Here is a 27,553-nt window from a genome sequence, read left to right as displayed (position 1 = left end):
TGTCACCAGCTGGGAGGAAAAGTGATGTGTCAAATAAAAATATTTACGTGAACTCAATTTTCTCGCCACCCAGAAGAGAAGGGTGTCCTGTGTCGTGGTGAAAATTAAGAAAATACGGACAATTTTAAGCTTGCTCGGTTGTGTAAATACTTTTCTTCGGATCCGCGTAATGTCGCAATAGTCGGCGCGATATTCATGTGCGTTTGAATGATCGCAAAGTGTGCTAAATTTGAGCTTATAGTGTGATGTCGCTTTGTTTCCTCTGCTGCTGCTGTTTCTAAATGGTGGTAGTGATTCATTGAAAAAGCAAACAACACTCTTGTACCAGTAGACAGTGGAGGAAAATAATCTGCGCTAAGGTAGTCGAGGTGCTTCCTGATTTATTCTGAGGAAAGAAAAAGGAAAAACGAATCCTAGGTGCAGCATTAGTGTGGGGCTACTCCGCGAGCAATGACAATGGGAGATGATACTCCAGTGGTTACTTCCTTGGTGCTGCCAATTCTGATACGTCCAATTCTGTCACAGGTGGGTGAAGTGGATATTTTCATAACACGCAAAGAAATGAGGGGGTGGTAGGCGGCTAGACGGCAAACTGGCTCCCGGAAGAAAAAGTGGTTACACCAGCTTCCTTTACGAGTGTGTTTCGGGATTTCTTGGGGCGCTTATTGATCAAATGGTCGATGGTGCAATCTTCAAAAGGGAAACATTAGAAAACCAGACTTTCTTGTTATGGCCTTCATGAGCACTGCGGTAATGGGTGCTAGATGTTTGTGCACAGTGGGTGAGTAGCGAAATTTGTTGGCACTGTTTTCGATCGAATTGAGAATCATCCTTCTCAATGTATTTCATCGCAGAAGTTATCATAATGTATACGTTTAAAAAGTTTTGCAATTATTTAGTCCAAAGCGTTATTTTAGATTAATCCCACTGTGCATCAAATTTTCCTTCTCGTGATGCTGAGCTTGCTGCATAAATTGGCTGTTTGTTCGTGTCTGTTTTGCACCGGTGCATCTGCGCCATCAAATGCAACAACACACAACACAACGAACTAAATCAGGATGCATTTACTTGAGCCACTAACTTCCACCGTAATGCTTAAGTGCAACTGCTACAGCCGATATCGAATGCATCAAACAAATCAACTGATAAAATGCCACAGTTTATGATGAAATTTTCCGGTTTTCTGATTTTCCAGTTGGAACGTCGCGATGTGGTCGCTTCCCAAACGCTGAGGGCAGCCCTGGCCAAGGCCGAACAGACGCATCCGGGTATGACGTACGATCTGGTCATGGGCATCATCCGGAAGGGAGACATCAACGTCAACATGAACGAGAGTATTCTTCGACTGCAGGGCGCGGCGACCGATACTGACCGTGAGTGTTATTTGCTTTTTTTGATTGATTGTTGATGTAGGTGTAGTTACTTCATAGCCGAGTTTCGATAAATTAACTGCCGTGCGATGAAAATGATGGAATTTTTCCGTGTATCGTGGCATAACCATAGTAAATCATAATTTACTGGGCTACTACAATGCACAGTGGTCCAGAATGCAGATTTAGGTGAAATTATATGTTTTGAGCCTGAAATTGAAACTTTACGCTAAAAGTCTCTTCTACAAAGTTGTTCCTTATAGTTATGCCCTCATTTTTATGACAATGCATTCTAGGGTGGTTCCTATTATCATTAAAATCAAAAATCTAACTTATTTGTTTGTTTGAGTTAGGGTGGCTCTAAAAAAAACAGTTGTTTTGCTCTAGTTTTCTTATTTCGAATTTCTCAGCAAAGGTGTCTTCAAATAACTTTTAGATCTTAAGAAGGCGCCGCACAAAGCTTGTCAATATCTTTCGCCGATCAAGAGTTATTGACGTTTTTATACTAAAAATATGCACTTTTCAAATGTTAATATCTCTGGTTGGGGCATACAAAAAAAAAAGTTTTTCTACGGCATTTGAAAGGGCGTATGTTATTTTCAATAATATGAAAAAAATTGGAGGTATGTTATTTTTTAAACTCGTATAAAATCAATTTGAATTTATTCATATTTTTTAATATGTTCGGGTATATCTTTTTTTTAGAAGAGATACAGACAACAAATTTCACTATAAAACATTCGTCTTAAAGAGTTTTAAAAGTCTCTAGAAGATGACTTTCATGAGAAATTTCAAATAAAAAAGTTAGTGCTAAAAAACTATTTTTTCCAGGATCACCATTGATAGCACCATACGAACTATAATTTGTACGGTATCCTCAGCATTGCGTTGTTACGGGGTGCTCGTGGTTGAACATTAACGTCGATTTGTTGTAGAATAGAAGGACAATCGATTCTGCCCTGTAGAATGTCTGCCATAAACAGGGCCCTTGTCGTATATCTTCGACTCCACAAAGGATCCAGGTGAATTAACTGTCATCGACTTTCGTTGCTTGGAAGGCGATGACGATCCCTCCAAGGCAATCGTCGAAGGGCAAACCAGATGAATCGTTGTTGAATAGACTCTACTCTTTGTACTTTGGTAATTGGGATTCCATACAGGGCAACAGTATTCTAACACCGACCGGACGAAGGAGCAGTAAAGCGACTTCAAACAGTAGATGTCCGTGAAACTTTTAGTCAGGCTTGCAATTGCTCATTACAGCTAAAATGCTATTTTTCGGTATTATGAAACAATGGGATACTATAATGATATTTTTTATTTGTAAGATGCAAGAAGAGGTGATAAAGTTTGTATATGACATATAAAATTTGTCAATTTTGAAGGTCACAACTAGCGATTTTATGATCGCTGATTGCTCGCTCATCGCGTTGCTCATCGTTACAGCTAATCGTTAGTTGTGACCTTCTGAAAGCAAAATCGACAAATACAAACTTTACCACCTCTTCTTGTTTCTTACAAATAAAAATTATCATTATAGTATCCCATTGTTTCATAATACCGAAAAATAGTATTTTAGCTGTAATGAGCAATTGCAAGCCTGCTTTTAGCTATCCTGAAAATGAAGCCGAGCGTTCTGGATCAGAGCGTAAAATTATTGACTGTTTACGCAGAGTGTGAAAGCACTGCACTATTCAATCCATTGCATTGCTCTGTGCAGACCGTTTGTACCAAACGGTAAAGGACGAGGCAATGAAAGAGCTAACAAAAACATCCAGTCACTCACGACCAGGCAACTCACACCGCTTCCCTTCGCACACACAGCATGTAATTGAGTAATTTTTCCATAGAAAATGTAAGCTCAGTCATTCAAAACATGTATTGAGTACCATCACGGCAGAATAAACGTGCTGACTGAGCTACTGACTGAGTGCTCGGCAGTCAGAGTGACTCGTTTACCTCTCAATCATTCAGACTCTCACGAGGCCGTGAATGATGAGGCAGATGGCAGTTTTTTTTTTTTTTTTTTTTAATCTTTATTTTAGAGATTTTTAGCCTGAGGCTAGTTCATCTCTTGGCAGATGGCAGTTCATATTCATACGAAAATAACTCAATGAACCTGACTGTTTTGCGCACTGTTCTGGATGCCTTGTCGATCACGCACGAGATATGCTGGCTGTATATGAGTTGACAATCTAAGATGACTCCTGTCGTGACCGGACCGAGGTTTCCAGCCTCGACCACGGCAACACGAATTAGCGATGCAGCTCCCACGGGTGCGGCTGCTTCTATTGCTGCTGCTGCTGCTGTTTCTGCTGCTGAGGTTTCTGTTGCTGCTGTTTCTGCTGCTGCTGGTGGTCCGTCACCTCCAAAATTCGTTACAAGAATGGCTTCAACGAGACTTTAAATGATCTATATTTCTTGAATTTGTGTGGTTTACATGTATAACTTATCAAGTGACACAGATGCGTCTTTTCAACTTTAATTCCTTTGAAATTTCAATTATTATTAATTACAGTTCCTATTCCTATCAGGCCTCTTTTAAGAATGACCACCTTGGTGGGATTGGTTTGTTTTAAATTTGAAAAAGGAGACTACTTATAACTACTATTTACAACTATAACTAACCTACAACTACTATATACACCTAATCTACTATATACAAATTGCTTATCAAAGCATATTCTGATAAATTACATTTTTGCGCAAATTTAGTCTTAATTTCGTTAATTCGGGAATCTATTTTGGAAATGCCTGCCTCTTCATGTAAATTTGTTATTCTAGTGTCGAAAGGACGATCAAGAACCATCCTCAGCACTCTATTCTGAGCGATTTGGATTTTGTTCCTGTGAGTCTGTGCACATGATTCCCACACCGGAGCTGCGTAGAGGATCGCAGGTGCTACGATTTGTTTGTAGACGGCCAGTTTTTTCACCCTTGAGAGGCGGGATCTGCGGCAAATCAGCGGAAACAGACACCTAACCAAGGTAGAACACTTGACTACAGTTTTCTCTACATGCGAACGGAAGAGGAGCTTTTCATCGAACAACATCCCGAGATAGGTTACTTCGGCGGACCACTCAACCCTTGTGCCATCCATGATTACAGTACAAGATGGAGCCGGTTTCAGTTTGGGCGATTGCCGATGTAGGAACATGATCGCTTGTGTTTTGGAGGGATTGATTTTAATTTTCCACGTGGTGGCATAATCAGCAAAGGCGTTAAGGCATCGTTGAAGTTTGTTCGTTATTTCGCGAGGCATCCTTCCTTTGACGGCTATTGCGGTATCATCTGCGAACAGGAAAAACACGCAACCGTCACCGAGGGGAGGAATGTCGGAAGTATAAATGCTGTAAAGCAAGGGGCCCAGCAGACTACCTTGCGGGACTCCTGCTGGGATGGAAAACGTGTCGGAAAGACAACCATTCAACGATACCTTAAACGACCTTTGCTGGAGGTAGTTACGGGTGATTTTAACCAGATGTAAAGGAAAGTTGAAGTTACAAAGCTTGTACACAAGTCCGTCATGCCAAACATTGTCAAACGCCTTTTCAACGTCTAACAAGGCCATGGCTGTGGACTTGGATACAGCTTTGTTACTTCGGATGTTATTCATCACCCGTACTAGCTGATGATTGGTGGAGTACCCCTTTCTGAATCCAAACTGTTCCGGAAGGAGAATGTTGTTTTCCTCGACAAACTTGTGCAAACGATTGAGAATCAGTTTCTCGAACAATTTGCTCAGCGCTGAAAGGAGGCTGATTGGTCTGTAGCTTGAAGGCAATGTTGGATCCTTACCGGGCTTGCGGATTGGTATGATTTTTGCTACTTTCCAGATACTTGGAAAGTAGTGCAGTTCCAAGCATCTGTTGAAGATAGCGGTTAGAAGAGACTGCACTTTCATGCTGAGTCTCTTCAAGATCAAGTTGAATATACCGTCAAACCCGGGAGCCTTCATGTTCTTGGTGCATTTCAGCGCTGAGCAAATCTGTTGTACTGTAATCATATCCACCGGTGGCACGACACAAGGGGAGGCATCAAGGTTTTGTACGCATTGCGCAACCTGATCTTCGAGCGGATTTTGGATATTCGAGCCAAGCAAATGCAATGAAGCGACATGCTTGAAGATCGCATTTGCTTTCTCCTGTGGGGTGATTAAAAGCCGATCGTCATCATTTTCGACTTTGAGAGGTGGAACGGGTTTGGGATGATTTTTCAGGACCTTGGCTACCTTCCAGAATGGTCTGGAGCGGTCGTCCAGATTCTGGACAACACGCCCGAAACTTTCATTTCGGAGTGAGTCCATTCTGGAAGCAATCTGCCTGTTCAGATCGGCCATTTCACATTTTTTGCCCAGATCTCCAGTCCTCTGAAACTGGCGTCTACGAACATTTCTCAGACGAATCAAAAGTTGGGTGTGGGAATCAATGGCAATAAACTTACCCCTCACAGGAACTCGTCGGACGCACGCCTCGTCAGCCACGGTTATGGCTTGGTGGAGTCCTTCCAACGCTCGGTCGATGTTCTCCACGGTATCAAGCGGCGGGTTGTCGATGATGTGCCTGTCTACCGGCTTCAACGAGCTTAGGTGCTTCATATTTATACCTGCTAACCTATCAAAATTCTCTAACCAATGAGATTCTGTTTACATACGAACTATCACGCTCACTTGATTCTACTCATTATTTATTCAAGACTAACTCTATCTTCTACATTCTTCCCCTCTTCTACTCTCCTTAATTGAGGAAGGGGGCATTATATCCACCCATTTGGTGGAATTTTATCTACCCTCTCGGGGGACTTTCATCTACCATCTCAGAGATATTTCATCCATGAGGTCATGTCAATTCCAACTATTTAAAAATTTCCTCAGTCCATCCATCAAGTTATGGCAATTCCAACTATTTCTAAATTTCTTCAGTCCATCCATCAGGTAATAGAAATTCTTATCTACCATCCGTTCCAGAATTACCAGGTCATAGTATCTACCATCCATCAGGTCATGGTAATTCTATCTACCATCCATCAGGTCATGGTAATTATTTCTACCATCCATCAGGTCATGGTAATTCTATCTACCATCCATCAGGTCATGGTAATTCTATCTACCATTCATCAGGTTATGGTAATTCTTTCTACCATCCATCAGGTCATGGTAATTCTATCTACCATCCATCAGGTCATGGTAATTCTATCTACCATCCATCAGGTCATGGTAATTCTATCTACCATCCATCAGGTCATGGTAATTCTATCTACCATCCATCAGGTCATGGTAATTCTATCTACCAACCATCAGGTCATGGTAATTCTATCTACCATCCATCAGGTCATGGTAATTCTATCTACCATCCATCAGGTCATGGTAATTCTATCTACCATCCATCAGGTCATGGTAATTCTATCTACCATCCATCAGGTCATGGTAATTCTATCTACCAACCATCAGGTCATGGTAATTCTATCTACCATCCATCAGGTCATGGTAATTCTTTCTACCATCCATCAGGTCATGGTAATTATTTCTACCATCCATCAGGTCATGGTAATTATTTCTACCATCCATCAGGTCATGGTAATTCTATCTACCATCCATCAGGTCATGGTAATTCTATCTACCATCCATCAGGTCAAGGTAATTCTATCTACCATCCATCAGTTCATGGTAATTCTATCTACCAACCATCAGGTCATGGTAATTCTATCTACCATCCATCAGGTCATGGTAATTCTTTCTACCATCCATCAGGTCATGGTAATTATTTCTACCATCCATCAGGTCATGGTAATTCTATCTACCAACCATCAGGTCATGGTAATTCTATCTACCATCCATCAGGTCATGGTAATTCTTTCTACCATCCATCAGGTCATGGTAATTCTATCTACCATCCATCAGGACATGGTAATTCTATCTACCATTCATCAGGTTATGGTAATTCTTTCTACCATCCATCAGGTCATGGTAATTCTATCTACCATCCATCAGGTCATGGTAATTCTATCTACCATCCATCAGGTCATGGTAATTCTATCTACCATCCATCAGGTCATGGTAATTCTATCTACCATCCATCAGGTCATGGTAATTCTATCTACCAACCATCAGGTCATGGTAATTCTATCTACCATCCATCAGGTCATGGTAATTATTTCTACCATCCATCAGGTCATGGTAATTCTATCTACCATCCATCAGGTCATGGTAATTCTATCTACCATCCATCAGGTCATGGTAATTCTATCTACCAACCATCAGGTCATGGTAATTCTATCTACCATCCATCAGGTCATGGTAATTCTTTCTACCATCCATCAGGTCATGGTAATTATTTCTACCATCCATCAGGTCATGGTAATTATTTCTACCATCCATCAGGTCATGGTAATTCTATCTACCATCCATCAGGTCATGGTAATTCTATCTACCATCCATCAGGTCAAGGTAATTCTATCTACCATCCATCAGTTCATGGTAATTCTTTCTACCATCCATCAGGTCATGGTAATTCTATCTACCATCCATCAGGTCATGGTAATTCTATCTACCATCCATCAGGTCATGGTAATTCTATCTACCATCCATCAGGTCATGGTAATTCTATCTACCAACCATCAGGTCATGGTAATTCTATCTACCATCCATCAGGTCATGGTAATTCTATCTACCATCCATCAGGTCATGGTAATTCTATCTACCATCCATCAGGTCATGGTAATTCTATCTACCAACCATCAGGTCATGGTAATTCTATCTACCATCCATCAGGTCATGGTAATTCTTTCTACCATCCATCAGGTCATGGTAATTATTTCTACCATCCATCAGGTCATGGTAATTATTTCTACCATCCATCAGGTCATGGTAATTCTATCTACCATCCATCAGGTCATGGTAATTCTTTCTACCATCCATCAGGTCATGGTAATTATTTCTACCATCCATCAGGTCATGGTAATTATTTCTACCATCCATCAGGTCATGGTAATTCTATCTACCATCCATCAGTTCATGGTAATTCTTTCTACCATCCATCAGGTCATGGTAATTCTATCTACCATCCATCAGGACATGGTAATTCTATCTACCATTCATCAGGTTATGGTAATTCTTTCTACCATCCATCAGGTCATGGTAATTCTATCTACCATCCATCAGGTCATGGTAATTCTATCTACCATCCATCAGGTCATGGTAATTCTATCTACCATCCATCAGGTCATGGTAATTCTATCTACCATCCATCAGGTCATGGTAATTCTATCTACCAACCATCAGGTCATGGTAATTCTATCTACCATCCATCAGGTCATGGTAATTCTATCTACCATCCATCAGGTCATGGTAATTCTATCTACCATCCATCAGGTCATGGTAATTCTATCTACCATCCATCAGGTCATGGTAATTCTATCTACCAACCATCAGGTCATGGTAATTCTATCTACCATCCATCAGGTCATGGTAATTCTTTCTACCATCCATCAGGTCATGGTAATTATTTCTACCATCCATCAGGTCATGGTAATTATTTCTACCATCCATCAGGTCATGGTAATTCTATCTACCATCCATCAGGTCATGGTAATTCTATCTACCATCCATCAGGTCAAGGTAATTCTATCTACCATCCATCAGTTCATGGTAATTCTTTCTACCATCCATCAGGTCATGGTAATTCTATCTACCATCCATCAGGTCATGGTAATTCTATCTACCATCCATCAGGTCATGGTAATTCTATCTACCATCCATCAGGTCATGGTAATTCTATCTACCAACCATCAGGTCATGGTAATTCTATCTACCATCCATCAGGTCATGGTAATTCTATCTACCATCCATCAGGTCATGGTAATTCTATCTACCATCCATCAGGTCATGGTAATTCTATCTACCAACCATCAGGTCATGGTAATTCTATCTACCATCCATCAGGTCATGGTAATTCTTTCTACCATCCATCAGGTCATGGTAATTATTTCTACCATCCATCAGGTCATGGTAATTATTTCTACCATCCATCAGGTCATGGTAATTCTATCTACCATCCATCAGGTCATGGTAATTCTATCTACCATCCATCAGGTCAAGGTAATTCTATCTACCATCCATCAGTTCATGGTAATTCTTTCTACCATCCATCAGGTCATGGTAATTCTATCTACCATCCATCAGGACATGGTAATTCTATCTACCATTCATCAGGTTATGGTAATTCTTTCTACCATCCATCAGGTCATGGTAATTCTATCTACCATCCATCAGGTCATGGTAATTCTATCTACCATCCATCAGGTCATGGTAATTCTATCTACCATCCATCAGGTCATGGTAATTCTATCTACCATCCATCAGGTCATGGTAATTCTATCTACCAACCATCAGGTCATGGTAATTCTTTCTACCATCCATCAGGTCATGGTAATTATTTCTACCATCCATCAGGTCATGGTAATTATTTCTACCATCCATCAGGTCATGGTAATTCCAACAATCAATACGAAACTAACGATTTTAAATTGGCTCACCACTTTAGTAGCCTATTGGTCCCAAGCAAACGATTAACGTACCCTATTCTAGTTGAAATTCTATTACTCCACTATTTTTTTTTTTTTTTTCCTTTGGTTTGTTTTTTCCGTCGATCTTGTTTTCCGTGCTGAGCACCAATGCTACCGACGTGCCAGGAAGGCAGCTCCCACACCTGGACCCTACCTATCGACCCATCAACTCATGAACCGGGGACCAACGGCTTTACTTCCCATCCGAAGGAAGGCGTGATCAGAGATGTTATGCCTCAGAACATCCCGGCGGCGCCGACTGGTATTGAACCCAGGCCTGCTGGGGTGAGAGGCAATCACGCTTACCACTACACCACCGGCGCCGTTATTATTACTCCACTATGTTTGTTTTGATTCGCTATGAAAGTTTGACAGATAACATCAGGGGTGTGTGGATTCATGCAGAACATGCAGGGGTGAGTGAAATAGCTTGGGACTGCTTGGGACCGTTGTTCTGGTACTGAGTGAGCCAAAAATAATAATGATTTTCTTCGGGACCCAGTGGTCTTAGAGTTACCTCTAATGGTAATTCTATCTACCATCCATCAGGTCATGGTCATTCTATCTACCATCCATCAGGTCATGGCAATTTTTTCAAAATAATTCTTCAGTTCTTTAGTCATTTCACACGGGGAAAAATACGATCTCCGAAATGAGATAAATGACTCATGATTTCATGAACACAGCGTATTTTCATGTTATGAAAATACACCATGAATAATATTCATGATATCATGAGCAACTTTTGCGTAACGCAGCAAACATTCCCAAAATCATGAATCATCCGAGTTGAAATCATGAGCTAAATTCATGGGTTTAACTTTTAACCAAAAAAATGTAAAAAGAATAAAGCAACAAACTGGATTCGAATCAAGAACCTTGAGATCACTAAACCCACACTTTGACCACTAGACTATCAGTACTTGTATAAGATGGAAGGCAAAAGGCGAATAAGAGATGTCTATGTAGTTCGGTTTATGAACTCGGTTTGCCAGTCCGCATCTTGCCGTGCGGATCTATTTGCTTTTTGCTGAAGGAAGTGTTACTACTACCTAAAGCTACAACAAATTTAAACAGCAGTTTTCAGTGCACAACCTGTAAAAAATTTTCTACCTTGTTCAACTCTTATTCCTCTTCGATCCTTGTTTGGACCCTACCCGAGGTAATCCTTCTTGGATATCGATTTGGAAAATTCCTCTTCGATCCTTCAGATTCTTATAGTAATCTGCTTGGAAGTCGATTTGGATAAAAATTTACTGCCGCCATGGCGCCTAAACGCAAAAGAAAGGGGCAAACTCTTGACCCCCCTTCTGATGAAATTAATTTGAGTAATCAATTTGATTTGCTCACGGATGATGAGAATGATCCATCATCCAAGAAAAATTCTAGTATACTTTCCCGGCCTAATGCCAAGAAGGAAAAGATTCCCCCTATTGTGATAACCACTTCCGATTTCCATGCTCTTCGCATGCAACTTTTGAATTTCGTGAAAGTTAAGTTTTCACTACAAATTGGACGTCGGGGTGAATGCCGTGTATTGGCTGAAACCTTGGACGGATTTAAATGTCTTCTCAAGTATCTTACTGAGAAGAAGCACAATTTTTTTACTTACCACACCAAAACTGAACGTGTGTTCAAGGTTGTCATGAAAGGACTGCCCAGTGGTGAATCCCTGGATCAGATCAAAGATGAACTGGCAAAATTACTTGGAGTTGTGCCACTCCAAGTAATCAAAATGAAAATGAAATCCCGTCCTGGCGATTCGCGCAACGGGATTTCTAATGATTTTTATTTAGTTCACTTCAAGTCTAGTGAACTAAACAACCTTAAGGCCTTAGAAAAAGCTAGCCTTATGCTCCATGTCCGAGTGAAGTGGGAACACTTCAGGAAGACTGGAGGAAATTTCCAAAACCTCACCCAGTGCCGTAAGTGCCAGGGATGGGGTCACGGAACTAAAAATTGCTACATGCCAGCTAAATGCATGAATTGTGGTGATTCCTCTCACGCAAAGGACGACTGTCCTGTGAAGGAAGATCCTAAGAAATTTAAATGTTCAAATTGTGGTGAAAACCACCAATCCAATTTTTGGGAATGCTCAACGTTTCCGACCAGGTACAAATTCCTCTGCTGTTAACAACGGTCAGCGAGGAACAAATTCTACATTCGTACCCGTAGGTACAAATATCACCCCTGCTTCAAATTTGTCATCTATACCTACTCCCCTCGCTGCTAACAATCTTCAGCGAGTCAATGGAGGTATCCTATGCTGCTATTGCAGCGGGTAGAAATCAAAATACTAACCAAAGTAATTCTAACGGAAATTTTGACAATTTTGACTTAGGAAGCATTACTGCCCCTAAAATGGAATTTTTACAGAAATCATTAATTGATATGATTTCTGATATGCTTAAATCTAACTCCATGTTTGATGCTATTCAAACTGGAGTAAAATTTGCAAATAATATTGTCATGACTTTAAAATTCAATAATGGATTTCAATGCATTAAATATTGTAAATTGGAATGCTCGATCTCTTAAAGATAATGAAGACGAGCTATTCAACTTTTTGAGAGTTCATAACGTGCATATTTCCGTTATAACTGAAACGTTCCTTAAACCTGACCATAAGGTTAAGAAGGACGCAAATTATTTGATTTATAGAAATGATCGTCTTGATGGAACCTGTGGTGGCGTTGCCATCATTATTCATAAACGAATCAAACATAAAATTCTTTCTTCATTTGAAACCAAAGTTTTTAAAACTTTGGGAGTTTCTGTTGAAACAAAATTTGGACAACTTACGTTCAGCTGCCTATTTGCCATTCCAATGCGTAGGCCAGAAAAAGAATTTTCTCAAGGGTGACCTCCAGAAACTTACCCGTCATAGGTCTAAATTCTTCATTATTGGTGATTTTAATGCAAACCACCGCTCATGGAATAATGCTCAAAGCAATTCCAATGGTAATATTCTGCTTGATGATTGTTCTGCAGGTTATTACACTATTCAATATCCAAACAGCCCAACATGCTTTTCTTCTGCAAGGAATCCCTCCACTATTGATTTGGTCTTAACTGATTCATGTCAACTTTGTAGCCAATTGGTTACTCATGCTGACTTCGGTTCTGATCACCTTCCAATAACTTTTGAAATATTCCAAGAAATAATTTGTAATCCCAACAGCTCTACTTTCAATTACCATAGAGCTGATTGGGAGCAGTATCGAACATTTATGGAATATAACTTCGATCCAAACATTCCTTTGCAAACCAAAGATGAAATTAATTATGCTCTTGAATCTCTGACTACTTCTATAGTTGCAGCAAGAGCTGCCTCAGTACCAAAATGCGAGGTTAAATTCGATTCAATTATAATAGACGATGATCTTCAGCTCTTGATCCGTCTTAAAAATGTCCGTAGGAGACAATTTCAAAGAACACGCGATCCTGCCATGAAAGTTATCTGGCGGGATTTGCAAAAACAAATTAAAAAGCGATTCTCTGCCCTGAGGAACAAAACTTTTGAAAATAATGTTTCTAAATTAGACCCGAGTTCCAAACCCTTTTGGAAACTCACAAAAATTTTGAAAAAACCTCAAAAGCCAATTCCAGCGCTTAAAGAAGGTGGTAAAATTTTGATCACAAATTTGGAAAAAGCTCAGAAACTTGCTAAGCAATTCGAGAGTTCCCATAATTTCAGTTTGGGTCTTACTAGTCCTATTGAGAATCAGGTTGCTCGGGATTTTCTGAATATTTTCTCTCGGGAAAATATTTTTGATGATTCCTGGGGGACTGATTTGGACGAAGTAAGGTCTATAACTAAAAAAATTCAAAATATGAAAGCTCAAGGTGATGATGGAATTTTCTATATCCTCATCAAAAAACTCCCAGAGAGTACCTTGTTTTTCTTGCTAAAATTATTTAAAGGGTGTCCACGATGAAATTGCCACACACAAAATTGATTCGCAAAATTCGAGTTTTCATCCGATTGCCATCAAATTTTCAGGGATTGAGAAATAACTATTAAACTTCATTTTACCATTTTACTCGTATTTTATTTACAGTCCATACGCAAATGCCCGCACCTTGGCCTTAACCCCGGCCATAAGATTCTGCACAACCTGTGAATCAACCGTTTTTTGCATGTAAACCCATACTTTCTTCAGTTCCTCGACTGTCTTCACTACTTTAGGTCGTTTAAGAAGGTGCTGCTTCATAATCGCCCAGTACTTCTCGATGGGGCGGAGCTCCGGAGTGTTGGGAGGGTTGAACATTTTCGGCACGAAATTGACCTTATTGTCCGCATACCACTTCAGCACGTCCTTGGAGTAGTGGCATGAGGCCAAATCCGGCCAGAAGATTGTTGGGACGTTGTGGGCCTTCAGGAGAGGAAGCAGCCGCTTCTGGAGGCACTCTTTTATGTACACCTGTCCGTTCATCGTGTCCTGGGTCACGAAAGGTGCACTCCGCTTCCCGCACGTGCAGATGGCTTGCCAAACCAGGAATTTCTTCGCAAATTTGGACATCTTCTGAGTGCGGACATGCTCCGGAACGCTGAACTTATCCTTGGCCGTGAAAAACAGGTTGCCGGGGATCTGTTTGAAGTCGGCCTTCACATATGTTTCGTCGTCCAACTTTCGTCAGCATGTTGAGGTACAACTTCCTGGCACGGGTTTTGGCGGACTTGTTCTGCTTCTCGTCGCGATTAGGGGCCTTTTGTACCTTGAACGTTCGAAGCCCAGCCTTAGTTTTGGTCTTCTGGACAAAACTTCGGCTTAGGTGCAGCTTCTTAGCAACATCCCTAACGGAGGCGTTCGGATTTCGGTTGAAGGCCCCAACTACGCGGTTGTGATTTTTGGTGTTGTACGGAATACTTTTTCCTTCACTTCTGGGCTTCCGATCGGTGGTCAACCGTTCCTCGAACCGCTTATCACTCGCGACACCGTGGAATTCGCGATTCCCAACGTTTTAGCGATGGAACGATGCGAGAGATCCTTGTTCTCGTGATGAATGCGCAAGATTTTATCACGCACGAGCTGTTCTTTCGACTCCATTTCCGCGAGTTTTGATCACAGGACTTTAAAACTTGCAGGATGTAAATAATGCACTATGAACTAAATCCACCCAAATTTTCATTAAATTCTACCCAACGGTTAAAAAGTTAGAGCAATTTCATAGTGTGGCAATTTCATCGTGGACACCCTTTAACAGATGTTTCCATTTGGCATACTTTCCTGATAAATGGAAAAATGCAAAAGTTGTTCCAATTTTGAAGCCGGATAAAAATCCAGCTGAAGCTTCTAGCTACCGCCCAATAAGTTTGCTTTCTTCAATAAGTAAACTTTTTGAAAAGATAATTTTGAATAGAATGATGCTTTACATCAATACGAACTCAATTTTTGCAGATGAGCAGTTTGGATTTCGCCATGGGCATTCAACTACTCAACTCTTAAGAGTTACCAATTTAATTCGTTCAAACAAATCTGAAGGCCACTAAAAAGCTAAATTGAAAAAGTTTAATTTTCCGCTTTACATTATGAAATTAGTTCAGAATTATTTAACTGACAGAACTCTGCAGGTAAATTATCAAAATTCCAAATCTAATCGACTACCTGTTAGAGCAGGAGTTCCTCAGGGTAGCATTCTTGGGCCTATATTGTATAACATTTTCACTTCGGACCTCCCTGATTTGCCTCAGGGTTGCCACAAATCTTTGTTCGCTGATGACACAGGCATTTCCGCTAAAGGAAGAAGTCTTCGTGTTATTTGCAGCAGACTGCAGAAAAGTTTAGATATTTTCTCTTCTTATTTACAAAAATGGAAGATTTCTCCCAACGCTTCCAAAACTCAACTTATAATATTTCCACATAAGCCTAGAGCTTCCTTTTTGAAACCTAGTAGTAGTCACATAGTCACTATGAACGGAGTTCCAATTTCCTGGTCAAACCAAGTGAAATATCTTTGATTAATGCTTGACCAAAAATTAACTTTTAAGGATCACATTGAGGGCATTCAAGCTAAATGTAACAAATATATTAAATGTTTGTATCCTCTTATAAACAGGAAATCCAAACTTTGCCTGACGAATAAACTTCTAATATTTAAACAAGTTTTTAGACCGGCCATGCTTTACGCTGTGCCAATATGGTCTTGTTGTTGCACTACCAGGAAAAAAGCACTTCAAAGGATTCAGAACAAAGTTCTGAAAATGATTTTGAAGTTGCCTTCCTGGTACAGTACTACCGATGTACATAGAATTTCGAATGTTGAGACTTTAGAACAAATGTCCAACAAAATAATTAATAATTTCAGGCAAAAATCGTTGCAATCCTCAATTGCAACGATTAATTCCCTTTATACTTAGATAAGATTTAAATTTAGTTTTTAGTTTTAAGATAACAATTGTTATACTTACATGCAGGTTAAAAAACCTGTTTAAAATACTGAATTGCCAAGACATGAACAATGTAAAAACACTTAGATATATATCATAACAATTAAGGCTGGTAAGTTACTATAGTAACTGGAGCACCTAGGTTAAAAATGAAATGTAATTTATTTTGAATTTGGAACAAATAAAGAGTTAAAGAAAAAAAACACGGTTTGCCAAGTACGTGTAACGCTTTTAGCGGTCTTGATTCCTCTGCATTATGAAATCATGAATTTCCATCCCGAAATCATGAATCATTGTTACGATTTCATGGGATGGCTAGTTTTTTCATTTCATGATTTTTTATTCATGAAAATGGAATCGGATTTGTTTCCGTGCACTATACTTACACTATCGTACCAACTGCGCCATTGTCGTGACCGGACCGAGGTTTCCAGCCTCGGCCACGGCAACACTGAATGTAATTGGATGTTTCTTCCGTGAGAACGTGATTACTGAACATTTTGTTGGATTTACAACCATGCGGTTCAGTTGGCACCAATTAGCAAAAGCGTTGAGTTGGAGTTGGACAAGGTGGCAGTCAGTGATGGCGCGGATTCGGAGATAGATTTTCATGTCGTCTGGGAATGACAGTAGTGGACCGCACAAGAAATATCAACGGGCCGAGGTGGCTACCTTGCGGAATACCCGGAGATCGGCAGTCGTCGATTGCAACTTCCAACTGACGATCAGATAGATAGGATGCGAACCATCGTAGGAGACTGCCGTTTATACCGAGCCTTTCCAGTTTGGCGATCGCTATAGGATGGTTTAACGTATCGAAGGCATAGGTCAGTGTAGATGACACCTGTTTGACACAGAAGGTTGGAAGTAGTCGACCGCCCTGCCATGAAACCATGCTGGTCTTCGCTCAAGTGCTGTTTGAAGTGAGAGACTAATGGTTCCATAACGGCCAACTCGAACAGTTTAGATATGGCACACAACGATGTGATGCCGCGATAGTTGTCGATGTTTCTTTTGCATCCCTTCTTATGCACCGGAAACATCTCAGCTGATTTCCAGCAGGAAGGAAACACCCCACTGGAGAGGGACATTTCGAACAGAAGCCACCAGGTTATCGATGTGTTGCTTGAGAAAGATTTCAGTTGCGAAGCCTCCCTAGTTATCATAGTGAGGTATGTTGATAGATGCCAAAGATTGACCAGACATTAGAACATTACTGGCTGCTAGAGAAACGTGCTGGTCATGTAGGTTCTCATCCGAGAATTCACTCGCAAACTTTGCTGAGAACAGACGGCAAATGTCCTGAGGGGAAGAAGCTTCTTCGCCGTTCAGTACCATAGTCGATGGAAGGCCAGACTCCTTTCGTTGCTCATTCACATAATTCCAAAAAGTTTTCGGGTGAGATCGAAACTTCCGTTGAACCTCTCGTTGATAACGCCGATAACATTGGCAACTGGTTCGTTGATACGCATGATTGATCCTCGCATAATGGTCCTAGAGTTGTAGGGTGTGGTACTTGTTGTATTTTCTTAGCGCGGCTCTTTTGGAAAACTTTAACATACGGAGTTCACTTGTTTGCCAAGGAAGACGATTACCGTATGCGTGATAATGTTTGCACCATTGAGCAATGTCAATATTAAAAAAAATCTCAAAAATTTCGATTTCGAGTTTTTTTTATTTATTTCAGGGGGTATGTTTCTCAGAATCTTAAACTATGTTAATCATCGATCGAGTTTACACTTGCTGCAATTACGGCCTCCACACGCTTCCGGAATGCACGGTAGGTTCTAACAATGTAGTCTGGATCCATTTCTCTCCAGGTACGGGTCAATGTTTGTCTGAGGCTTGCTGTACTCGGGTGGCGTTTAGAGCTGACCTTGGCCTTTATGACGCGCCATATTGAGTAATCCAGCGGATTAAGATCGGGGCTGGATGGCGGCCACATATCCTTCGCCCAGAACGGAAGATGTTCCTGCAACCACTTCTGAGTGCGGTTCGGAGCCCCATCTTGTTGAAATACAACATTTGGCTTCGGACCGCACTGTTCTTTGATCCACGGAAGAACATACAGGGGTTGTGAGAAATATAGGGTACTAGCAAAATTTTGTCCAACTTTGGACTGTTCAAACTTCGTTGAATATTGTTCGATTTTTAATCTTCAAGAAACATTCGACTGGAAAACTAATCAAGTTTTATGGTAAGGCAATGGAAGTGACCATGGTTACCGGATACCGGAGATATTCCGGGTTTCCTGAGGGCATGTCTAAATTGCTAAATTTGTGATGAGTTTTTCTCAGAGTGTCCGTTACTAATCTGTGTTTTTTGTTCATACGCCAAAAATAGAACCATTTTCAAAGCAAATGACGTACCAAGAGCTAAAATCGACTCAGAATCAACCGAGATATGGCCATTTCCCTGGAATCGGTCCTGAGGGAGGGTTCTGAGTGCGGTCAGTTCTTTCATTCACTCAAAACATGCCATGTGACACCTCTTTCTTCATGGTTTTTTACCAATAGGCTTTTTATAGACTTTAAATGGAGCATTGACCACATTGGCCACTTCCGGAACCACCGGAGTGCCCTCGGGGGAACCTGTAGTAGGGGACAAATTCATTTTTACACTGAAACATGCCGTGCGACACCTCTTTCTTCATGCTTTTTTACCAATAGGCTTTCTATACACTTTAAATGGATCATTGACTACATTGGCCACTTTCGGAACCACCGGAGTGCCCCCGGGGGAACCTGTAGTAGGGAACAAATTCATTTTTTTCAATAATCATGCCGTGTTACACCTCTTTCTTCATGGTTTTTCATCAGTAGGATTCCTAAAGACTTTAAATGGATTATTGACCACATTGGCCACTTACGTAACCACCGAAGTACCCCCGGGGAACCTGCAGTAGGGTACAATTTCATTTTTACACCAAAACATGCCTTGCGGCACCTCTTTCTTCATGGTTTTGCATCAGTAGGCTTTCTATAGCATTGAATGGATCACAACAACTGGAAAACAGGTTATCAGCTGATTTTCGAAATACTAATACAGATGCAAGTCAACATCAAGGCTATGCTATGATTATCTTGGTCGCAATGTTCATTGTTTACATTTTTCATAACGAATCGCAAAGAATGAATATGCATCTTTGTCTTTTTTCTCTTTTTCAATACTCGCAGCGTGTGAGTATAGTCACATGGACACAGACAAAAGCAAAATTTGTATATTATGTAAGGATGAACTAAAATGCACCCCTGGAGTAAAATGCGTTGTTTTTCATTGCTTTCCCATTTGAGTGAAAAGCGTGTTCCCACCATCGACGTCTGTAAAAAAGTTGGAAAAACTTTTGATTGACGATTGGTATTAAATACCTTTTGAAACAATTCATAAACCGTACGATTCAATTCCCAGACGAGTCCAAGGCTTATCCTTGCTTCCGAAAAAATCTTTCTCAATGTTATTATTGAATTTTCATCGGTGTATACGAAACTTTTCATATCTTTGCATATCTTTTCATATCGTCACATCTTACATGTTGACAAAAAGTAATGAAAAAAGAGCTGTCATACGGCATGTATTGGTGTAAAAATATAATTGACCTCTGCTATAGGTTCTCCGGGGGCATCTCGATGGTTTCGAAACTGGCCAATATGGTCAATAATCCACTTCTACAGAAACCTTTTTGATGAAAAATCATGAAGAAAGAGCTGTTGCACGGCACATTTTGGTTCAAACATGTAATTGTCCCCTGCTAAAGTGATCCCTCCCCCAGAGACTTCCCGGATGTGCGGAGAGTAGTCAATCTATTCAATGATCCTATATTTGGAGGTGAACCAGCCCCAGGCTGAAAGCCTCCCTAATAAAGATAAATTAATTAATTAATCAATGATCCAATTCAAGTCTTTAAAAAGTCTTTTGATGAAAAACCGTGAAGATAGAGCTGCCATACGGAATGCTTTGGTGCAATTGTCCCCTGCTACAGGTTTGCGTGGGGCCTCTTGGTGGTTCAGTGAGCGGGAAATGTGATCAATGATCCAATTAAAGTTTATAGAAAGCCTACTGATGAAAAACCATGAGAAAGAGCTATCGTATGTCACAGTTTAGCGTAAACATGCAATTGTCACCTACTGCAGGTTTCCCGGAGGGCATTTCGGTGGTTCCGAGACGGCCAATGTAATTAATGATCCAATTCAACTTTATAGAAAGCCTACTGATGCAAAACCATGAAGAAAGAGCGGGCGCACGGCATGTTTAGGTGTAAAAATGCAATTTTCCCCTACTACAGGTTCCCCCGGGGGTACTCCAGTGGTTCTGGAAGTGGTCAATGTAGTCAATGATCCATTTAAAGTCCATAGAAAGCCTACGAATAAAAAACCACGAAGAAAGAGGTGTTGTACGGCATGTTTTGGTGTAATAATGCAATTGTCCTCTACTACAGGTTCCCCCGGGGCTAGTTCGGTGGTTCCGGAAGTGGCCAATGTGGTCAATGATCCATTCAAAGTCTATAGAAAGCCTACTGATGAAAAACCATGAAGAAAGAGGTGTCGCATGGCATGTTTTGGTGTAAAAATGAAATTGTACCCTATTTCAGGTTCCCCGGGGGTACTTCGGTGGTTCTGGAAGTGGCCAATGTGGTCAATAATCCAATTAAAGTCTTAAGAAATCCTACTGATGAAAAATCATGAAGAAAGAGATGTCACACGGCATGATTTTTGTAAAAATGAATTTGTCCCCTACTACAGGTTCCCCCGAGGGCACTCCGGTGGTTCCGGAAGTGGCCAATGTAGCCAATGATCCATTCAAAGTCTAAAGAAAGCCTATTGGTAAAAAACTATGAAGAAAGAGGTGTCGCACGGCATGTTTTGAGTGCATGAAAGAACTGACCGCACTCAGAACCCTCCCTCAGGACCGATTCCAGGGAAATGGCCATATCTTTGTTGATTCTGAGCCGATTTTAGCTCTTGGTGCGTCATTTGCTTTGGAAATAGTTCTATTTTTGGCGTATGAACAAAAAACACAGATTAGTAACGGACACCCTGAGAAAAACTCATCACAAATTTAGCAATTTAGACATGCCCTCAGGAAACCCGGAATATCTCCGGTATCCGGTAGCCATGGTCACTTCCATTGCCTCACCATAAAACTTGATTAGTTTTCTAGTCGAATGTTTCTTGAGGACTGAAAATCGAACAATATTTAACGAAGTTACAACAGTCCAAAGTTGGACAAAATTTTGCTAGTACCCTATATTTCTCACAACCCCTGTACTTACTTAAAATCCCGATGTAGACCTCCGTGTTGACCTTGTCGCCTTCTGGAATGAACACCGGGTCCATTTTTTTTTGCCATCGGAAGCCACCAATCCAAACACCATAACGCTAGCAGGATGCTTGGTCAGATACACGTTCTTGTGCTCGTCGGCCACGTTTTTTACCGGAAGAGAACTAATATACCGGTCGGTTCTGGAATTTTATACGGGATCGACGGTAAACATGCTCTCGTCGGTGAACAGGATTACCGGATTTTTTCGCTTAAGGAAGTTCAAGATTTTCTTGCATCGTTCGACTCGTAGCTCCCGAATGCGGTTGGTAATCAAGTGAGTTTTTTTTTCCGTGCCCTCGACTTTACCCCGCAATCTTCCTTTACGATCTTCCGTGCCGTAAAGTCACTGATCCCGTGTTCCTTTGCCATTTTCCTTATTGAACGCACTGGATTCACCCGAATATTCCTTTTGATAGCAGCGATAACCCTCGGATCCCGAGCTGACCTCGGATGACCTGTGGCCACCTTCGCGGATAGTTGTCCTTTCTTTTCTCGGTCGAAAACCCTTTTGACGGTCCACCGGGACATTCCCACGGCGATTGAAATGTCTTTTTGCGACATTTGCGCGTGGGACAAATCACGAATACGCTGCCACTTCGCCATGGTGCAACTGTCAAACTAAGTAAATCATTTTCTTTTATACACAGCCAACTACGGTATGAGCTATAGGTTACGTGCATGCAAAGAAAACCAAGGGATTGTATGCACAGGTGAAACGGGAACCTTATTTGTACGATGACGATGGTGCAAACATTATCACGCATACGGTACCTTGTTTGGGAACTTGTCGCTCAATGACGTAAGCCAAAATATGCTAGAGTGTTTGGGCAGCTGCTTTGACATCGGCAAGGACGAGTATCCTGTGCCAGTCCAAGTTCGAAAGAAGTTCCCCGATACTGTCGTGGTCAGCATTTCGGAAATCGTAGGAGACCTGTAAGGGGGGGGGGGGGGGGTGAAATGACCTCTGGAATTTGGTGGTGCAATAACTAAAGGAGGATGATGTGGAGCAGCCTTTATCAACGGAGAAATAGCCATAGACAAATGCGGAGCAGTATCCTGAGCGGTTACGAAGCAAAGGTCTAAGCTACGATTGTTCTCATTAACCAGAGTGGCATTGCTTCAGAGTGGCTATACTTTTTTTTTTTTTTATACAGGGGGGAATCTGCTCACAGACACCTGAGAAGGAACTCAGGGTGTGGGGATGGGAGAATTTCACTCCCGACCCACTAAACCTTACCCTGTGCGCTTGGCCCTTGGCCTCCCCGGAACCGCCCGAAGGCATAACTTCGCTGTAGCGCTATGGCGCCTCTCTAGCAATACTCTAACGATCTGGTCGGGCAGTAGGTAACTGCTGCTCGGCTCGCCACTGTCGTTGTAATACCGAAACTATGTGGGTGACCGCAGTCACCACCGCGCTCCAGTTCTCGGTGGTACCACACATCCTATGAACGATGTTGTCCGGACTGGTATCCGCTCCGCATATCGCTAGCATAGCGCTCGATACTGGCTCGAAACGTGGACAGGCAAACACGACGTGTTCGGCGGTCTCCTCGACGCCAGCACATGTGGGGCAGGTGGGAGTACTTGCATGTCCGAACCTATGCAGGTAGCTCCTAAAGCAGCCATGGCCTGACAGGAACTGTGTCAGGTGGAAGTTTACTTCCCCATGGCGCCTGTTGACCCAGCTTGATACGGAAGGTATCAAGCGGTAAGTCCACCTCCCCTTTGTGGAGTTTTCCCACTCCAATTGCCATCTCGCGGTCGACACAACTCGCGCGTTGTTGCGCACCTCTCGAACGGTCCTCGCGTCATAACACGCCACATCCTCCTTAATGATAAGGCTGATTGGCATCATCCCTGCTATGACACAGACGGCCTCTCTCGAGATAGTGCGGTATGCACTGGCCACCCTTAAGCACATTAGCCTGTGTGTACTCTCTAATTTCTGCCTGTGGCAGTCAATATCCAGTACCGCAGCCCACACAGGGCCGCCGTATCTGAGGATAGATACTACGACCCCAGCGAGGAGCCTGCGCTTACTGGCATTCACTGCCGAGCTGTTTGACATCATACGGGATAATGCCCCCACAGCCATAGACGCTCTCTTGCAGGCGTACTCGACGTGGCAGCCGAAGCTGAGCTTATCATCGAGCATAACCCCCAAGAGTTTCAGAGAGCGCACAGACCTAATTGTGCTTCCGCCGTCTGTCAACGTTGCATGCTGTACTGACATGCGATTGTTGACTACGACCACTTCCGTCTTGTGATGGGCGAGCTCCAGTTTCCTGGTTCTCATCCATTCCTCCACAAGCCTGACGCAGTGGGCCGCTGTCAGCTCTACCTCCTCGAGGGATTCCCCGCAGACTACCAGCGTGACATCGTCGGCAAAACCTACAATTTTCACGCCTACCGGGAATTTTATCCTCAACAGTCCATCGTACATGACGTTCCATAACACCGGGCCCAGGATGGAGCCTTGTGGCACACCTGCGGTGACTCTAACGCATTTTTCGCCATCTTCTGTGTCGTACGTCAACACACGATTCTGGAAGTAGCTTTCCAGAATCTTATACAGCCCTCCGGGAATTTGGAGCTGGTGTAGCGAGCGGGCTATCGCCCCACAGCACGCGCTGTTGAACGCGTTCTTCACGTCTAAGGTTAGCACCGCGCAGTAGCGAATGCCCCTTCGTTTCCGATGGACCACCTCTGCCGTCTGGATGACGTCGCGGATGGCGTCCACCGTGGATCTGCCCTTTCGGAACCCGTACTGGTTGCTTGACAGGCCGTCTACACCTTCGGTGTAGGCCGACAGCCTGTTGAGGATGACCCACTCAAGCAGTTTCCCAGTGGTGTCCAGCAAACAGATGGGTCTGTATGCTGACGGGTCCCCAGGGGGTTTTCCTGGCTTCGGAAGCAGCACCAGCTTCTGCCGCTTCCACGCGTCTGGGAAGACGCCTACGTCCAGACAAGTCTGAAAAACAGAACGGAACATGTCTGGATTTTCCGCAACGGCCGCCCTCAGAGCCACAACCGGGATCCCATCTGGGCCCGGGGCCTTGCCCACCACCAGCGACCTGACAATACCGCCAAGTTCACTGTTCGTCACTCTAGACACTTCTCCCTGATCCGCGCCTGGGATCCGCGGCCAGGAGTCTACGTCCCTACGCGGGAACAGGAACCCAACGATCGGAGCCAGTACCGCTGGTGAGTGGCTATACTGTAATGATCCAAAAGGCTTACAGCTCCAGAGTGAAATGTAGAACGGTCGTGGTCCGGATACAGGAATCCACAGTAAGATGATTGCCAAGAAATTGCCGGTAGATTGCAGTCGCCAATGATTATCATCTCGTCAGCAGCTGTAGCGATCTCTATTATAGCTCGAATAGACTCACTGTGGGATTCAACTAGCGTAGAGTCGCGAGTTCGATCTGGAGGAAAGTAAACTAAACACAAAAACAAAGTGCGGTCAACGAGCTTAATGGCAATCCAAACTTGTTCCACACAATTCCATGAATCGTTTTCGAAAACTTTTGCCTTCAATCCAGAGCCGACCGCTATGAGAACGCCTCCACCAGTAGATTTGCGGCAGTTGTGCGTTAGATAGTATTGCCAACCAACTCTGAAAATCGCAAACTTCGCGTATGAAGTAACATAAAAACACTTTGAATGTAAACAATAACAGCCGATGATAAAGAATAGAAAGCCTCATTGTATTTTCAATGGAAGATTTGACATGATTATTTTAAATCTAAAACATCGTTTGATGTGATTTCATTTGCATTGCTGTGCTGTATATATGTATGATGATGGCAATGATATAAACTTGCAATTCGGTGTACACACGCCTATAAATATCCACAGTATATTCCAAATGAACGCACAATCGTCGGGGTGGCAAACTTGTCCCACCATAATCCACCTTGCAGCAGAAGCTTATTTTGATAAACTCGTGCACAAAACTTCATGCAATCATTCAACCTCAATTGAACAACTTTTCCGCAGTAATTGAATACCGACTGAACCGTACCGAGGACGCATTCCAGGAGCTGAACAAGAAGTCCGCTGCCCTCAAGCGCATTCTCAGCAGAATTCCAGACGAAATTACCGACCGGAAGACGTTCCTGGAAACCATCAAGTGAGTTCGACTGCCACGTGTTGATTTCGGCAAAATTTAATTGTTGTTCCTTTTCATTCATTTCGCAGGGAAATCGCTAGTGCCATCAAAAAGCTGCTGGATGCAGTGAACGAGGTGGTCGGTTTCATTCCGGGCTCATCCGGCAAGCAGGCGGTCGAGCAACGCAAGAAAGAGTTTGTCAAGTATTCGAAAAAGTTCAGCACTACGCTCAAGGAATACTTCAAAGAGGGAGAGTAAGTGTTGTGTTCGGAAAATGCTCTTAAACTTGAGTTATTTTTCGCTAATTTTGTTAATTGCGCTTATTTTTTTTTTTTCCAGAGCCAACGCCGTTTTCGTAAGTGCTTTGTACCTGATACATCAGACGAATCAAATAATGATCACAGTGAAGAACAAGTGCGAATAGACTGGCGTGGGTGGTCGACTCGCCTCCGCTTGAGTTGAAAGGGAACGACACATTGTTTTACTTAACATTTCCTTGGGGTGTTTGCTACCCTTCCGGGGAGGTTTTCGAACTGATCCCTTGAATAAGAACACCCACGAACACATACAGATAGACAGACAAGACAGGCAGATATATGCTAAGGAGTTCTTTTTATTTAGTGAAATGGAACAAGGGAGATTAAAGGACAATTTAAATAAAAAAAGCTGGAGAACATTAGACATTCTCTTTGCAGAATGAGAGGACTTTAATTGATGTCTTATTATATATTAAACATATTTTTTTTTCTTTATTATTGCTATTATTATTGAGATAGAGAGAAATAAAATTGATTTTTGTAAAACCTAAGGCGAAAGACATGTTTATTTCCATGAGAAATTTATCTGCTATCGCTTAACGATCATAAAGTAATGTTAATGACCATCATTTATTGGAGTGCGTTTTTAGCTTATTAACATAGCGAATAATATTCCATTGAATTACGTTGATTGGAGTGGATTCAATGCATTTGTAATCGGAGCCGATAATGACCACACGGTACTGCACTGGTAAGTACAATTAAGTGGAACGGAACAACTACTCTTGAAAACTTCATTGCTGAACACATAGTCCTTCAGTGCTGTATTCAGTCATCATGCTATAATCATCAGTTGGATAATGTAGTGTATGCAGCCATGCAGACAAAGAGAGGTATTGCTCGCGGCGACCGCTCTTGTATGCACGTTATTATTGTTAATATCAATATTATGGACGGAAAACATGATACCATCCTAATCAATGTGGTTTCAGAAGTACTAGGGTACCTCTCTAACAATATGTGCGTTATACCCAGGTAGGTTGAAGTGTTATTTCTGTATAATAGTGTCGTTGAATGTAACTTTCCCGTGTTCATAAGCTTGAAAGAAATAAACTTAAATTTGCATCAACATGCAGTTCGATGTACTCGGTAGGTACTAATATTTCTCATGTATATTAAGGTAATAATCTCTGTATGACATTACTACTTATTATGCAGTGAATTTGTACTAAAGGAAATATGATGCTCTAACTTACATTCAATTATAAGGCTGCAGACAGGTCGATATAATAGAGGTGAATACTGGTATCTAATAAAGTGAAATCAGCATCCTTAGCATCCTCGATTTCTCCTTCTATTCGTCAGAAGAGTAGATTGATGCTGTAGGAAAAGTAATTTAATATCGCATCACTAAGCGATGCCAATTACGTTTTCTTTTCCATTGCACAGCTACACTGAGATGATTTCTAATTAATGTCAGTAATAATTGACTTCCAAAGTTGCTTCCAAGGTATCTTCATTGAGCCAACGACCTATATTA

At 41.9% G+C, this 27,553-nt stretch overlaps 1 protein-coding gene across 1 annotated transcript; it reads left to right on the top strand.

Moving 5' to 3' along the window:
- The first annotated feature begins 34 nt into the window (after positions 1–34).
- On the top strand, positions 35–26,421 carry Ccm3 (programmed cell death protein 10 Ccm3). Its single transcript, XM_065222416.1, has 5 exons — positions 35–525; positions 1,196–1,373; positions 25,645–25,777; positions 25,846–26,010; positions 26,096–26,421. Exons 1-5 carry the CDS (start codon positions 451–453, stop codon positions 26,178–26,180), a joined length of 636 nt encoding a protein of 211 aa, XP_065078488.1. The 5' UTR covers positions 35–450; the 3' UTR covers positions 26,181–26,421.
- Positions 26,422–27,553: the final 1,132 nt, after the last annotated feature.

This window comes from Ochlerotatus camptorhynchus, unplaced genomic scaffold (genome assembly GCF_037179485.1).
Source record: "Ochlerotatus camptorhynchus isolate MF236.1 unplaced genomic scaffold, CSIRO-AGI_Acam_v1.1 ptg000014l, whole genome shotgun sequence".
In the NCBI taxonomy this organism is placed as follows: domain Eukaryota; kingdom Metazoa; phylum Arthropoda; class Insecta; order Diptera; family Culicidae; genus Ochlerotatus; species Ochlerotatus camptorhynchus.
The sequence above is the reverse complement of the archived record's forward strand: the minus strand, read 5'-3'. Positions and strand labels throughout refer to the sequence as shown.

Bases quoted from the DNA above. Each gene is read 5' to 3' on its own strand.
- Ccm3 (XM_065222416.1), top strand. From the start codon at position 451: ATGACAATGGGAGATGATACTCCAGTGGTTACTTCCTTGGTGCTGCCA. The intron at 1,374-25,644 runs GTGAGTGTTATT...ACTTTTCCGCAG, and splicing joins CGCGGCGACCGATACTGACC to TAATTGAATACCGACTGAAC. The intron at 26,011-26,095 runs GTAAGTGTTGTG...TTTTTTTTCCAG, and splicing joins GAATACTTCAAAGAGGGAGA to AGCCAACGCCGTTTTCGTAA.